The sequence below is a fragment of the Scomber japonicus genome, chromosome 23 (genome assembly GCF_027409825.1).
Source record: "Scomber japonicus isolate fScoJap1 chromosome 23, fScoJap1.pri, whole genome shotgun sequence".
Classification (NCBI taxonomy): domain Eukaryota; kingdom Metazoa; phylum Chordata; class Actinopteri; order Scombriformes; family Scombridae; genus Scomber; species Scomber japonicus.
Window position 1 is genome coordinate 18613369 of NC_070600.1, and position 14460 is coordinate 18627828.

Here is a 14460-nt window from a genome sequence, read left to right on the forward strand (position 1 = left end):
ATTATCTAACTCTATATGCACTCTTTTTTTGTCTTCCTTTATTTTCCAGCATTTTGTTGACTCGCAGCTTCTCCACTGGATAAGGTTAACAACACACACACACACACACACACACACACACACACACACAAACACAGCTCTAATGTTTCAGCAGTGACAGGATCGGGGCAACGTCCATTACGGCTGTCTGCCCACACATGACTGTTGACTCGATCAATATACCTCCACTGCTGCTCCGCTTCGGACCACCAAGAAGCCTCCGTGCAGGGAGGGCCTCATGACCTTTACTGAAACCTGCAGATCTAGTGGGAGTTGTTTGTTATAAACCTAGCCAGAGACTTTAGCCAGCAGATATTAAAACAAGCCCAGTAAAAAGTCTTGCCAGATTGTCAGTGCAATAGCAATCTAAAAACACTCAATAGCAATAGCAATCAAAAGCGCAATTATTTTGGAGTGTGCTTAAAGAAATTAGTATTCTAGTCATAATGATGGAGCAATTACAGAAATTCTGGGGATAATTTAAGAGAGAAGGAGCCACAAAACTGTTTCAAATGACATTTTGATGATAATAAGAGCCAGTGGAATTTGATGTAGAGTATGGCAGCAGGTGAAGACCCAATTAGGAAGTGGCAAGTCTGATTATGTAAGGTGGCAGTGTTGGGGGGCCTGGAGGGGCCCTTCAGCAGCAGACTGAGCTATTGTACAGGAACTGCATTGAGAATAAGAAAAAACCTGAAAGCTTCGTAGAACTTTATTTCAGGAGTTTTATGGAAAGGCGAACAGCAAAAAAGCCTTTTCTTCATCAATTTGTGCTGAAAAATGCCCCGTTTCCTCACAGTGAAGCTGGTTCTTGACACTCATAGCTCCCTCTCTCCATACCCAGAGGATGGGTATAGATTTGCCAGTTGCTTTAGCTGACAGTTGAGTTCTTTGGGGAGGCCTATAATACAGTATGTATTACAGTACATGACAACACATCTTCATCTCCTTAAAGGGCCTTGTCTCTAGTCAGCTTGTTAGGAGTGTGTGTTTGATACTGTGTGCCAGGCGTGGTGACAACAGAGTATGCTAATTCTAACATGCCACCATCTCCCTCGAGTGTCCCCAATGCTGCAGTACCACGATGATTTATCATGCGCTGCATATCAAATGCACCTCAGCAGCTAGTTGAAGCAGGGAGGAGTTGCCCCCTGAGCGCTGCTATTTACTGCAATATTAACTTATGATAGTTTGAAATGACAGCTCAGTGCGGTATTACTAGTCTATTTTTAATAGAATTCATGATCCACATCATAAAACCAAATCCCATCACTACTGAATATTTTCAATATTATTTGCAATGATTCGCTAACGATAGCAATGTCAGCCGCCGGTTGGTTGGTCCAGACTGTAATATCTCAACATCAACATCATCTCTATTCTACCTGTGTATGATTGGAATTGAACAATTTTAGATTTTTAATTGTTGCAATTTGAAGGCATTATCTTAGGCTCTGGGAACTTATAATTGGCATTTCCTGACATTTTACAGACTAAATGATTCAGCTATCAATAGACGGATTAATTATTGGTGGAAATAATCTTTATTTTGAACTCTGAGTTCCATAAAAGCTTGTTGTAGCCTGTGGATGAACATAACCATTGAAATTCAAACAGTGGGACATTCAATACATTTTTAAGACAATACTGTTGTCTTGAAATGAATTGATGTATTTCACCGTAAGCTTCATTCTTTTCCTTTCAAATGTGTATTTTTTTTCACTGCATGTTAGGATAGACTCTCATGACACTCTTTCCTAGAATAATTGCTTTCTGTCAGCTCATTTGTCCCCGTTGGGAAATTGTGAACGAGTGTTTTCTGTAACCAATTAATTATACTTTTCTGTTGTGTTCACCACTAAGAAAGACCTGGCTCTAGTGTTCTCAGGTTGGTGCAGTATGATTTGCATTTTTTTTTTTTAAACATGGGAGAATTTATTCAAAGCTGCAAAAGTCTGCCACTGCCATTAATGCTGGTCCATCTCATGTTTCTTGTTTGGCCTCCTTATATTGCCTTGCAGATAAAGTTGCAGTCACCAACATCCTTATTACGTATGCACAAAATGTCACTCTTTTCTGTTCCTTGTTTGCAGCTCATTTGCAGTTTAAGTGGTTGTTTGACCAAGCAGGCTTGCAGCAAAATGCTCCGTCACAAGCTTACAATGTGTATCAGAGACATACAAGTGCACACACACACACACATGCGTTCAGAGTAAATGAAAATGTGTGATTTACATACATATCCTCAGGTTAGCACAGCTCTGGTATGTGTGGTCTCGTACGCCCACCGATATAGCTATGGGTCATTGCTAAGTGTTTCATGTGTATTTGTTCAACAACTGGGGGTTTAATGAGGAATTCTTATCTGCCCTTAACAAGACCTCTAAAAGCAGCATCACACTCTTCTACCTAAATACACATTAGCTTTGCTCTGCAGAAACCAAACATGCCTCTCAAACCTCTACTTGAGCATTATCACTTTTATTATCTGATATCTGTCTAAGGCTGTAGCTGGCCTCGTAGATTAGGACAGCGGTCAGATCAAACACGGGTTTTCAAACCAAAAATCAATTTGTTTGAGCGCTTTGATTGATGAAACAGGACCATGTGTGTTTTTCTTCTTAAGGGATTTGGATGGAAAGACGGATGCATTTGAAGAGACGTGCAGGCCTGCATGAAAGCACATGAGCAGACACACATGCAACCACACTCACTCAGGTGCCGGTTTAATGAACCACAATCTCGGTGTTGGCACAAACTGCCTCAGTGGTACCGTACGAATAAGTACTTTGATGAAAAATTGATTGGAAATATGATTTTTTTAAAATACCCCACTTTGATCAAATATTCTATTAACTGTGTAATTTGTACTACAATGTCCTGCTTTAATTAATTTAAAATACCCTCTTGGCCAGTTTGGTCTCTTAACTCATATTTAATTTTCCTCCTCTGATGCTTTGGCAGCTGTGGGAATGCTGAAAGACAAAGAGTGGTGTCGATCAGAGCTGGAGAAAACACAGAGAGGATTGAGAGGCCCCAGCCAATGAGCACTTAGAACCACTAAGCCATGCCCACTGCACATCTGTACAATGACGTCAGAGTCCAGTGCACTGCAGAACACAGACAAGTCCCTATATGTGACTGATGTGCAGAAGGGCTTAGTAACCCCTGATGGCAAAGATCCTGCATACCCACATGGTCCTACTCAGCAGTGACGCTCCAGCGGGTCGAGCACAGGTTGTCACAAATTAAAAGGACACAAATGATTCCCCACTATATCTCTATTTATCCCCAATATCATTAACTAAAGCATTTATTCATTAATCTGAGCATTATTATGAGGTCTGTATAGTACCATATAACAGATTTGTCAATTTTAGCTCCATAATAAATCAGTTTAATATTATTGATTGTGTTTTATAGTCAGATCTTTATGCTATAAAAAAAATTTCAGACTCGCTAAGGTTAGCAAACCATCATGGTGAACATCCAACACAGCAAACTTTCTCCTTTTTATGGAGCAAAAACTAAAGTAAGGATAAGCAGGTCAAGTGGATGGGTGACTTTCATGCAGGACACTGTGAGTTTCTGCCCCCCCCCAACCCCCCCCCCCCCCTCACAGAGCTGCATTTAGATGTTTTAGTTGTTTAACCTTGACAATTTGTGATGCTTTCACACTCTGAGGCTCTATTCAGGCCAATTCAGGCAGCGTGGTGCACCGCTGCTTGGTTGTGCTGACGGGTGTGGAGGTATGGGTGTGTTAGTGCTCTGTAGGACGTAACCGCTGTGAAACAATCAGAACATTTTATTGATCTGATTCATCGACTCTCTTGCTACCGACACTCCCTCTCTCTATTCACTTTCTAGCTCACTCGACCACAACTGCTCGCTCTCTCTCTCTCTCTCTCTCTCTCTCTCTGTCTCTCTGTCTCTCTGTCTGTCTGTCTGTGTCTCTCTCTCTCTCTCTCTCTCTCTCTCTCTCTCTCTCTCTCTCTCTCTCTCTCTCTCTCTCTTGCCTCTTCCTCTCTCTCTCTTGCCTCTTCCTCTCATCTTTTTGAAAATGAGTCAGTAAGCCAACAACAAAGTCTAACTTTACTTTTAACATTTTCAAAAGAAGAGAAATGTCCTCCCCTCCTCTATCTTCATACTCCTCTACTACTACTGCTCTTTACCATACTATAGTTACCAAGCACATTTTTTTATTCTTAATTCATCATAGTTGCATATTGCAGACATTTCAAATCAATATGCAACTAAACAGTGTTACCAAAATGATGTAAAGTATAGCTGTAAAATAAATTCTATATGATTTGATTATGATTGACTAAGACCAGCAAAAGCACCGGTATTATGTTTGAATCTAATTACTGACCTTTGCCACATATACAGTAGGCTTGTGGTCAAAACCTTAGTCAACCCAAAGTGACATCTCTGTAGGCTAAGCAGTCTTTTTTTGTAAGCTCTTGCTGTTACGATGAGACACAGGGCTGGGCATGTCCGCTGAAAAAACTGACCCCAGGATGTCTCCCACTGAGCTTTGCCCAAGTTTTATCAGCCAATCAGATGCCTGGACCTCAGGCCCCATCTGGAGCATCTCTGCTCTGCTTGAGCATCTCTGCTTCTAATTTATCATTTCTGTTGTCTTAATTGTCTTCCAAAAGCATCTCATCTACTTTTGCCTTCTTATCGCCTATGTAAGGTCAAGCCCACAGTGAATATCTGGCATTATTGTGCAGTATTAATGGTGAGTTTGAGGAGGAGTCTGAATGATTTTTGGATCAGTACACAGTTAAATATTCCTGGGTCAGGAGTGCAACCTCAGCTCAGTCTGGAAATTCTGTTAACCTGCAAGAGCAAATACTCTGAAGTCCTCTAAAACCAAATCCCTCTGAAGACTGTGAGGCTAGAAGTGAGTTTAACCCACTCAGCTTAATCAAGCTCACCCAACTGTGTCAAACAACATCAAATCAAGCCAGAGCATGAACTGCTTGGGCTGTTCCTAACAGTAACTAAACTTGATTTAATATCTGAATTATGTGCTAAATACTCTGCTTTTGATCCAATTATCAGAGTCCTCTTTATCAAGATACAAAATGCCAACTTGAATGCTGGCGCCAAATTCAATGGAACAAAGAAAATAATTTCATTTTGAACTTTTTTTCAGATGGCTCTTGGTACTGTAGCTTGGACTAAGAATTGGATTAGACCATTCAGTAAATGTGGATTACTCTCATGAAAAGGCCACTTGATGAGAGAAAATTGGATGAAAAGTCGAAGCACATCACCCCTGGTTGGAAGTCTGTTCAAATGGAAGTGCTTTTCATCATATATTTTTGTCAATGGGCTCGTCTTAAATTGGTTGTATTTTTATAGAAACGTTTAAGTGCGTCAGCAAAAAGAAATCAATATAGGCCATGCTGCGCGAAAACATGGCGGGTCTGTGGACGAAGTAAGACAGTGAAATGGGGAGAAATGTTTCAGACAGCTCGATAATGGATGCTGGCATGAGATGTGATTGGAAAGAAGAGGTCACGGTGGCTCTCCATTTTAAGTAAAGGTTAGCTTCGGAGATATATGACTATGTGAAAATAATGAAGTAGCTTTTTGAATTAGTGCTAATGGATTCAAAAATGACAAATGAAAACAGGTTGCTAACTGAATGATAAGACTAAAAGCACAATAAAACTTTACTGCATGCTTTACCCACATACATCCAGAAAATATTGATGAAACAGTCAGTTTCCCAAACTGCACCCTATCCATCATGTGGATGACAGTGATTGATTATTTTTAGTATAATTCCAACACTGGTCGGACTCATCTAATCATGTCCTAACCTATATTTACCACTGATGTAGTTTGTTTTCTCATTTAACTGCTGATGAATTCTTCACTTGAAATACCACAGCTTTCCTCCCTCTCTGAGTGGACAGACGAGGCCATCTTTCACACTGCTGTATGTTTTACACTGTGGTAACTTCTCATCCTGTTCCACAGAAAGAAATAAGCATCACTCTCTTCCTCAAATCAATACTGAGATACACTGCAAAAAAAATCACATCATCAGCACAATCAAGTTATTTTCAGTGCAGTATTGTTTCATTAAATCTACTCTTCTTATATGTATTTTTAATTATTTTTAATTTTAGCACTCAAAAAAAAAGGGGGAGGGGGCATAACCATAACACACTGACATCCTATTTTTGGGATTACTTTAAATTACTTTGTAACTAAAGGATTTTTTTTACAGTGCAAACACACGCACACACACACACACACACACACACATAGCAAACGTGTGTCTCTGCTGCCAATCGAGGCACCCAGTATGCTGCTGGCTGTGATGCTCTGACTGGTTATTGGTGAAGGCAGAGAGGAGCAGGGAGGCGATAATCCCCGCACAGACGGACCCATCCGAGCCGCTGTCAGAGCTGCTTGCAGCGGACATCGGGGGATCATGGAGCCGCTGTCTCTCCGCAGGTTTTACTCTGCAGACAAATCGTTAGGACACAAAGAATAATCATTTGCATGCGATCGGGGAGGTGCAAAGAAGACAAGAGAGTTGATTTTGTTTTTCCACTTTTGTGATCACGGTTTTTATTCCTCCTCGCCCGGAGCATTGCGCATCTTACCAGAGGGCTTCACCATCCAATGCCTGGAGCGCAGACTCGGGTCAGGGGCTGATCCGAGTCCTGGCTTCGGATCGTTTTTTTTTTTTTTTTTGTAGTTCTCGTGAACACTTTATCTGTGGCTGATTTAAAAAAAAACAAAACAAGTATCAGTTCTGGATTGTTTGTCCATCAAAGGGATTATGATTTTCTCAGACATGAGTACGGGGACCAACTCCCCCAAGGTGCATCCACCGAATGGGACGAGGTTTTACACGTTCCAGGCAAGTGAACTGCAGGGTTTTAGCCCCTTTTTATACCACCTCTGTATCTTCTTTCTTCTTTGTGTCTGTCAGTGCGTTACTATTTTGGAAAAAAAAGGATGCCGTGTGGTGTATTTGTGCGCACGACTGTCTGCAGAGCTGAGTTTGAGGTGTTTCCTGCATGTGTTGCCTGACCCCTTCAGACTCCCATAGCTCAATCCTCATTTGTATTGGAGTTTGTATTGGATTTGCATTACAGCCCACCTACTGTTATTCATTAAGATGTAGCCAGAAATATGTGTCTTTTGGGTAAAGTTAAAGCAAAGTGAATTCTCAGGAAGTCCATAAAGATATAACAAGGAGACCAATTTTAAATTTTAAACTCTATGGTTTCATACTTCAGCATATTAAATAAAACATCTGAGGGTGGCAGGCTATTGTGAGAAACTAGATTTTAGACTTCATCTTCAACTAGCTGCTGTATAATGATGTTAAATTATTCATGCTTAACCCACTGAATCCTACTCCTTGTATATCTATATTTGAATTGTGCTCTAATTCTATTAGATGTATTCTTCCTGTTTCTAAAGAGAAAGGGCACAGTTCTCTGCACTGATTGCTGTGAGCTGCCCTTGCATATTTCAGCACTGCCCAGAGCTCATGCATGGCAATGAAGCAGCGTCAGTGGATATTGATCGAATGTGTTTCATATGACTGTAACCAAGCCAGTACTTTCTGTTTTTACTGTGGGTGTAAGGAAGAGGAGAAGGAAATGTTTCAGTGAGTGCGATTTCATTCTCAGGATTTATCAAATTTTATATTCACAGCAATCTTCAAGATCCTGCTGTTCACTCCTCACTATCAAAGGGGGGAAAAAGGTGATGATGGGGGTGGAGTGGGGGGTAATTTTGCATCTGGTGCACTCAGTGTGATTTCATAAGCTGCTGCTTTACTGAAGATGAGGGAAAAGTGGTTTGTGGGTTGCTCTTGAAATGAGATGAGATGTTTATGTAGGAATACACCTGCCTAATCAGTCTAATCACAATCTGGGCCAGAATCAAAAAGCTGAGAGTCTCATCCTCACTTGCAAGTTTTTTCTATTTTCTTGTATAGGGATATTTTAGATGACAAAGTTGCTTATATAGTAAGCAACAAGGAAAGGCCTGGAGCTTCAAACGCCCAATAAGGCACAGTATCATTATCTCTGCCTCTTAAATCACATCATCCAATATCTTGTTCGTCTGCCCTCTAGCCGCTGAGCCTGTCTGACTTTCGCATTTGAAGATTTTACCCTTCAGTGTTTGTCTGGGGCGTCATAAACCTCAGCTTTGTCTTTTCATGTCAAATCATTAGCGAGGAAAAGCTCCCCGAGGGCTTGTACCTGGCGGAAGAAGCTCCTCTGATATCACCAAATTAAAGACGTACTGTAGCTCACAGATTATAGTACCAGGAAATCCCCATAAAAAGGAATTGTAGGGAAACTCAGTACTGGGCTGCTTCAATACACATAAATCAAAACTCTTTTTCTTCTACCCTCGAGGTGATGTAAGATCAATCATGCTTGGGTAGGTAACAACATGCATCACTCCACTGAGCCATGCCAAATCAGTGATCTTTCAGTACAGCCATTTTGAACACAGTTTCTCTCAGATTATTTACCAACTCCTAATAATGTTCATTTTATCAGGTTGCCCTTCCTAGTTCGCAATTACAAATCGGCCGAGGAAAATTGAATTACATGCAAAGTAGGTGCCTTTTTGAAGCCATTGTGGCTCTATCAGGATGATGAAGTTTTTTTTAGTTTTTTTTTTTAGTATTCACCCAGCCTCTGCAAACATGTACCCAGAATTGTCAGAGTTTGCTTAGTTTGGGAGCCTGTTAGTCTGCCACACAGCTGTGTCCACAGTCTCTATATCTTGCCCTGACTCTCAACCGATATCTCCTTGATGACATTTGGAGGGAGCTGGCAGATTTACATGAAGCACAGACATTAGGAGAATGAAACTGCACTCCTCTTTTTGTAAACCTGTCGGCAACAAATGGTTTGAAAACGATTGAATGATCCAAGTCTGCAGCCATGCTAGCATACTGAGTACTAATGTTAGGATTGCTCTCGAAGACAATGCTATCATGTTGATGTGTTGCAAGTATAATGTTGACCATGCTAACCTTCTTAGTTTAGCATATTACCATACTAACATTTGCTATATAGTGCTAAACTCATTGTATAACAGAGGCAAATGAAAATATCATTAGTTTAGCAGGTAATTAGTCATAAACCAAAGTTTTGGACCAATATAAAAGTTGGATTTGATGATGGAACTCAATGAAAAGTTAAGAAATAACCAAAGCTAATTCTGATGTGGAGATGGATGTACGAAACTAAATTGCAATCCATCCAATGTCATGACGATACATTATGAAGGACCCATGAATTTGGTGCCAAGATATTTCACTTTGTAAAGGAAAACTTTGACCTGCTGGTGGCATTAGATGACAAGTGAAGGCATTGTCAAAGTCATTAGGAATTATCCTCTGGGGAACGTCAGTGTCTCGACAAAATTTAATGGTAATCCATTCATTACTTGAGATATGTCAGTCTGGACCCAAGTGGTGGACAGTGCCATCCCTAGCTTGTCGCTGCTCTTTTAACATGCTATTTCTGCATAGTGACATCGTGACAGGAGGAATGAGGCAAGTGTTAGTACACAGAGCTGATAACAGTCAAATTGAGTGGTTGGGGTGACATCCAAGAAGATACTTCCCACGGGAGACGGTTTACTGGCAGTGCTTTGAACCCACAGGACCATATTATTGGGTTCAGATGAGAGTCTTAGCAATGACTTTCTTCAATGTGACATAGAGTCTAATGCTCAGAGCACGACCATGACTGTTGTGCTGCCTCATGAAGTCCAAGAAAGAGGTTGGATATCCCTTCTAGCCATTGTGAAAACAGGACAATTCAGTGTAATGTCACTATTAAGCAACACTGTATAGAGCTGTTGAGTCAATTGGAGAAATAGTGCTCACTGTTTTTCTCCTCCTTGGGCAATTTTCTCTAGCAAGATGCGTACAGTTGTAAGATTTTAGCATTTAGGAAATAAGTTCACAGAGTGTCTGAAATTAATTTGGATGCATTCAAATTTAATCCAAACCTGTTTTCTTCCTTTGTTAGATTATTAGTTGTATTGTCCATGTCCTTGTATTTAATATCACATTGTTCCCATCTTATAATACCCTGCCAAATACTTTGTCAGGGTTGAGCTACCTGAAAAATGAGATATAATTGTTCCCCAGCATTTGTCCTCTGTTGTCAAGTTAGCGCTGCATGTGATTAGTCTCTTCAGCTTTGCCCTAAAGGCTTCTCTCTCCGCTCTCAAATACATTGTTTTCCTCATGCTTCATACAGCTTGTCAACTTTTGTAATAGAGGGTAGTTTTACAGCGAGTGGCTCATACTATAGAGTTAAAGCTACCCTTACCTTTGTTTACCTTTTGTTTTGTTTAGGTTAAAATGCTATTAATAAGGTATAGAAACTCATCATTATTCCATTCTCATAATATCACCTGCCTGTTTTCCCCTTCCGCATTATGTAATCACGTGCACCCCCACCCGGAAAAGAGTCTGTTGTGGATCCACGGCGTTATAATACATCCATGATACACAGAGATAGCCGTAAACAGACAGTAGCGACTGACAATGGCCAACAAAAGCGGGTCACGGCTTCCACCTCCAGCCGCTCCCATGGCAGGGAGGAGGGGTTGTTGCTGTTCAAGTTTTTTCAAAGTGCTGTGTGAAAAGCAAGAAAGGTAAGAATAGCTTTAAATGAAAGCAATTGGATAACGAGAATGAGGTAACATTGACTACTGAATCTAATCAGCAGTTAGGCAAAGTCACACTGAAGTTGGCAGCCGACTTTAGACAGATTGTCAGATACGTTTTCCTGGTCCCTGCGGTATTTATGTACAAAACTATCCCTCTGGCCCTCGGTTAAAGAGAAGGGGAAGGAAATGAGCTTGTTCTCACTGCTATCCTTCAAAGTAATCCTCTCTTATTCAGTGAACTGGCATTTGGGAAGTTTATGGCAGCTTGGCCACAGGGGGAATTTGGCTAAAGAGCTGCTATTTGGGGTCGGGTTCGTCTATGAGCATCTGTCCACAGTGCTCTGTTTGTAAGCACAGCCACAGCCCAGGCCAACCCCGCTTAATCAAACCGTTAAAGCCTCGCCTCGTTTGGCTCATGCTTCTGACAGTCTGACTGAGGGTTTGTATTCTGGGCTTGACAGAAAAGACGGATGACACGGCTGCGCACACTGATTAAAAAGTGCTACTTCTCATTTAGCCTGGTGCTTACCTCTTTTGTGGGGACGTTTCGACTGGGGCCTCGGATTGAAGCTGAGTTGCACGCTACTTAAAGCTGAGTGCAGGAATGGCACTGTGCCTCTTATTCAGTGCCACTGTACATCTTCATGTGTATAAATCACTGCTGACTCCTGCAGACACTTTCACACCTTTGGATTCACACCTGAACACTCTCACAAGCTCAATCAGGCTCATGGAGCAGGTACTGTAGAGTCGGCAAGGCAGGATGACTCATCAGGTGACAGCAGACAACAGTGTGAATGACAAGTAAGCACCTATTTTTTTCCTCTCCCAGAGGTGGCCCGTCATGTCAATGTCTTAACTATCCATGGAGAGCAAGACTCAAGTTTATAGTCTCCTGGGCTGGAGCTGAATTCCTTTGCCTTTGATAGTAGTCTCTTTTGTGTGACAGAGGCCTTTTGTTTCAAGCTAGTTTGAAAAGTTGATTGATATTATTACAACTGGCAATGATTTTGGGCACTCCAGCAATTAAGTATCGCATTGCCATTAATTTTGAGGACTCACAAGAGACAGACTTTAAAGAGAATACTGAAACTCTGTGCAGAAGAGGTTAGATATTCTAAGTGTTAGTGCCGAGTTTGGGCCAAGCTCCAAAAACACTGGATATTCCCATAATGCAACTCAATAGTGTGTTTTATTAGATTTGGCAAATACCCTCTTTCAATCTGCACACTTCAAGTTTGCAGCCAAAAGCTTCAGAATTTGAAATTGAAGTCTTAAATGCACTCTGACATTACCTAGATGACCTCACTGTGACACTTGGACATGACAGTGTGACTGTGTTGGTCATTCCTTCTGACAAGTAAGCTAGTCTTTATGTGTAATATGTGTGGAGTTCCTCGTTAAGTACTTTATGATGCAAAAATATAAAAAATAGTTGTTTAATTTTTAATTTTTTTTTAAATAATTTTTGCTCATCTTTCTATATTAATGACCTCTCACTATCTACTGCATGTCAACACTTACAGTAAATCTGCATATGGTGCAGCATAATGATAGGCTAAATGCCGGGTCCTGCCCCCTTGATGATCTGTATAAAAGGAGACCGTGGTAACACCAGTGATCACATGACTCCAGTACAGTGGTGCAGGTTGATCCGGAGGGAAAGGGGGAAGCTTGAGAGCTTTTCGACTGTTGCTAGCTGTGCGTCTGCTGCTTGATTAGCAGAACTATTTCTCCTCTGATTTGAATAGCAGTGCAGACTTGTGTCAGATGTATCCATGGCAACGTTTAATTATACATGAAAATACACGACTGCGAAGAAACAAACAAGAAAGACAGACAAAGTCACACCCAGGACTGTAAAGTACACAGAAAAGCTGTATGCCACTCGAACGTAGAGTGGACACACATACAGTACATATACACTCACACACCCAGTTGTGGGAGCAAGCTTATCCCCCCCCCCCAGCTGTCTTACCCAGTGCCCTGTCCCACACACGCTCTCCCCCCTAACCTCTCCTCCTATGTCCCACCCTCCCTCTGTAATGTGCTCTGTGATGGTTGATGGAACAACAAAAGGTGGCCATATGCAAATGAGAGCAGACAGAACAAATTGATACATGGCTGACAAATTGAAGTCGAAGTGCTTGACCTTTTATCTGTTACACTGGCACACAGTAATTGCTTACAAATGCCCCGACACCCTCACCGACACACGCTCTCAAACACACAGTCCTCCCCTCTGTATCTATTTCCTGTCGCTGGTCTCGTGTGTGTGAGTGTGTGTGTGTGTGTGTGTGTATGTGTGTTGGAGGCGTTTGCCCTATTTTCTTGGTCTTTTTTTAATCAGCCCTCGTGCATTTAAAATCTGGCCGGGGCAGATGGGGAAGGGAGTTTGACCCACTTTGATGGATTCCACACCGATTAAAAGGATGAGTGAGCTTTCGAAAGCAAGAGGCCCTGTGTACATGTCTATGTGCGTGTGTGTGTGTGTGCCTGTTGCCTTTATGTATGTGTTTGTGTGTGTGTGCAAAGGACAGAGAGAAGGAATAGGTGCCTGTCTATTTGTGTACCAGTGATGTGTTCGTGGTACTGTAAAGCCTGTACTTTGTTGGTGACTGTGTTGCAGTTTTGTCGTCTAGGAATCTGTTTCCTTTCAATATAAAGAATTAATAAACTGCATTATTTTTATTTTAAGGCTCCCTGTAATTTCTCCATGAAATACTGGTCCTACTAGAAGTATACTTGACAATGTTATTAGTCATCAAGCTTCAGTCTCCACAAACAAACATCCTTGTTACTATAGAAACTATGGTGCAGTGGACATTTCTGTAGAACTTGATGTTTGCCTGCAGGCTGCACATTTCTCTGACCAAACATTTCCAACTGTCAACTTCTTAAATTGCAAAAACTTCTTCTCATAAACCTAACATTGAAAAACTCATTTGGTTTATGGAGCTTCCTGTCAGCTCTATTTGACATGGTATAAGGCATTAAAGGTACCTTTTTAATAGATTAAATTTATGGGAAAAAAGTTCCATAAGTAAGTTCATGAAGAGTTCATACCAGAGTTTCCCAAACTCATTTTTAGCACAGAATTGACTAAATATCACAAGAAAAAGTTTTTACAGCTGACTTGAATTTATCTCAAAATGACGAAAAAATCTTAACAAATTGTGGCACACATCTTAATATAAGCTATTTTGGTTGGAAAAGGTTTTTTAAAAAGTCCCATCAATAGATTTACTCCTTTTTGAGTAATGTTTGCTTAAAACTTCACTTCCCAGCTGTTTTGGGAATGGTCCAACTTGTTTTAATTGACCAATTTTTAAAGATTTATTCTTCCAAATGAATGTTTTCAGACCAAAGGCTCATTAGACTTTTCTGTTTAGAGAGTGTTGATTGCTATAGCCTCTTCACTGGATTTGTCGACAATAACAAAAATATTAATATTTCCAACTTTATTCTTGAACCAGGGACTCTTCTTTATTATTCTTCTTTATCACACAGCATCCTTCAACCACCTGATGTAGTGTCAGCCACAGATAGCACACATAGAACAGTGCAGTATAGCTGATAAAATGCAACGCTGGTATCCTTCTCTCACACATGCACACTTTATCAGCACAGATCCCACAGAGATTTTAAAGTGAAGTAGGGTGCACGCACAGGCCAAGCCACTCACTTCAGTTGACTCTAGTGTGGCAACAGCCTCTCTTCATTGAT

The 14460-nt window shown here is 41.0% G+C and overlaps 1 protein-coding gene across 3 annotated transcripts in view; it reads left to right on the forward strand.

Moving 5' to 3' along the window:
- The window catches only part of ppfia2 (PTPRF interacting protein alpha 2), a 140842-nt gene that overhangs the window by 38766 nt on the left and 87616 nt on the right, over positions 1–14460 (forward strand). For 2 of the 3 annotated variants that reach the window (XM_053343941.1, XM_053343942.1), the window contains exon 1: positions 6851–6931. In XM_053343941.1, coding sequence (XP_053199916.1) covers positions 6851–6931 — 81 coding nt within the window. Of the gene's footprint in view, positions 1–1366; positions 1373–6850; positions 6932–14460 lie in introns of those variants that run through there. The other variant, XM_053343940.1, reaches the window with a different exon arrangement.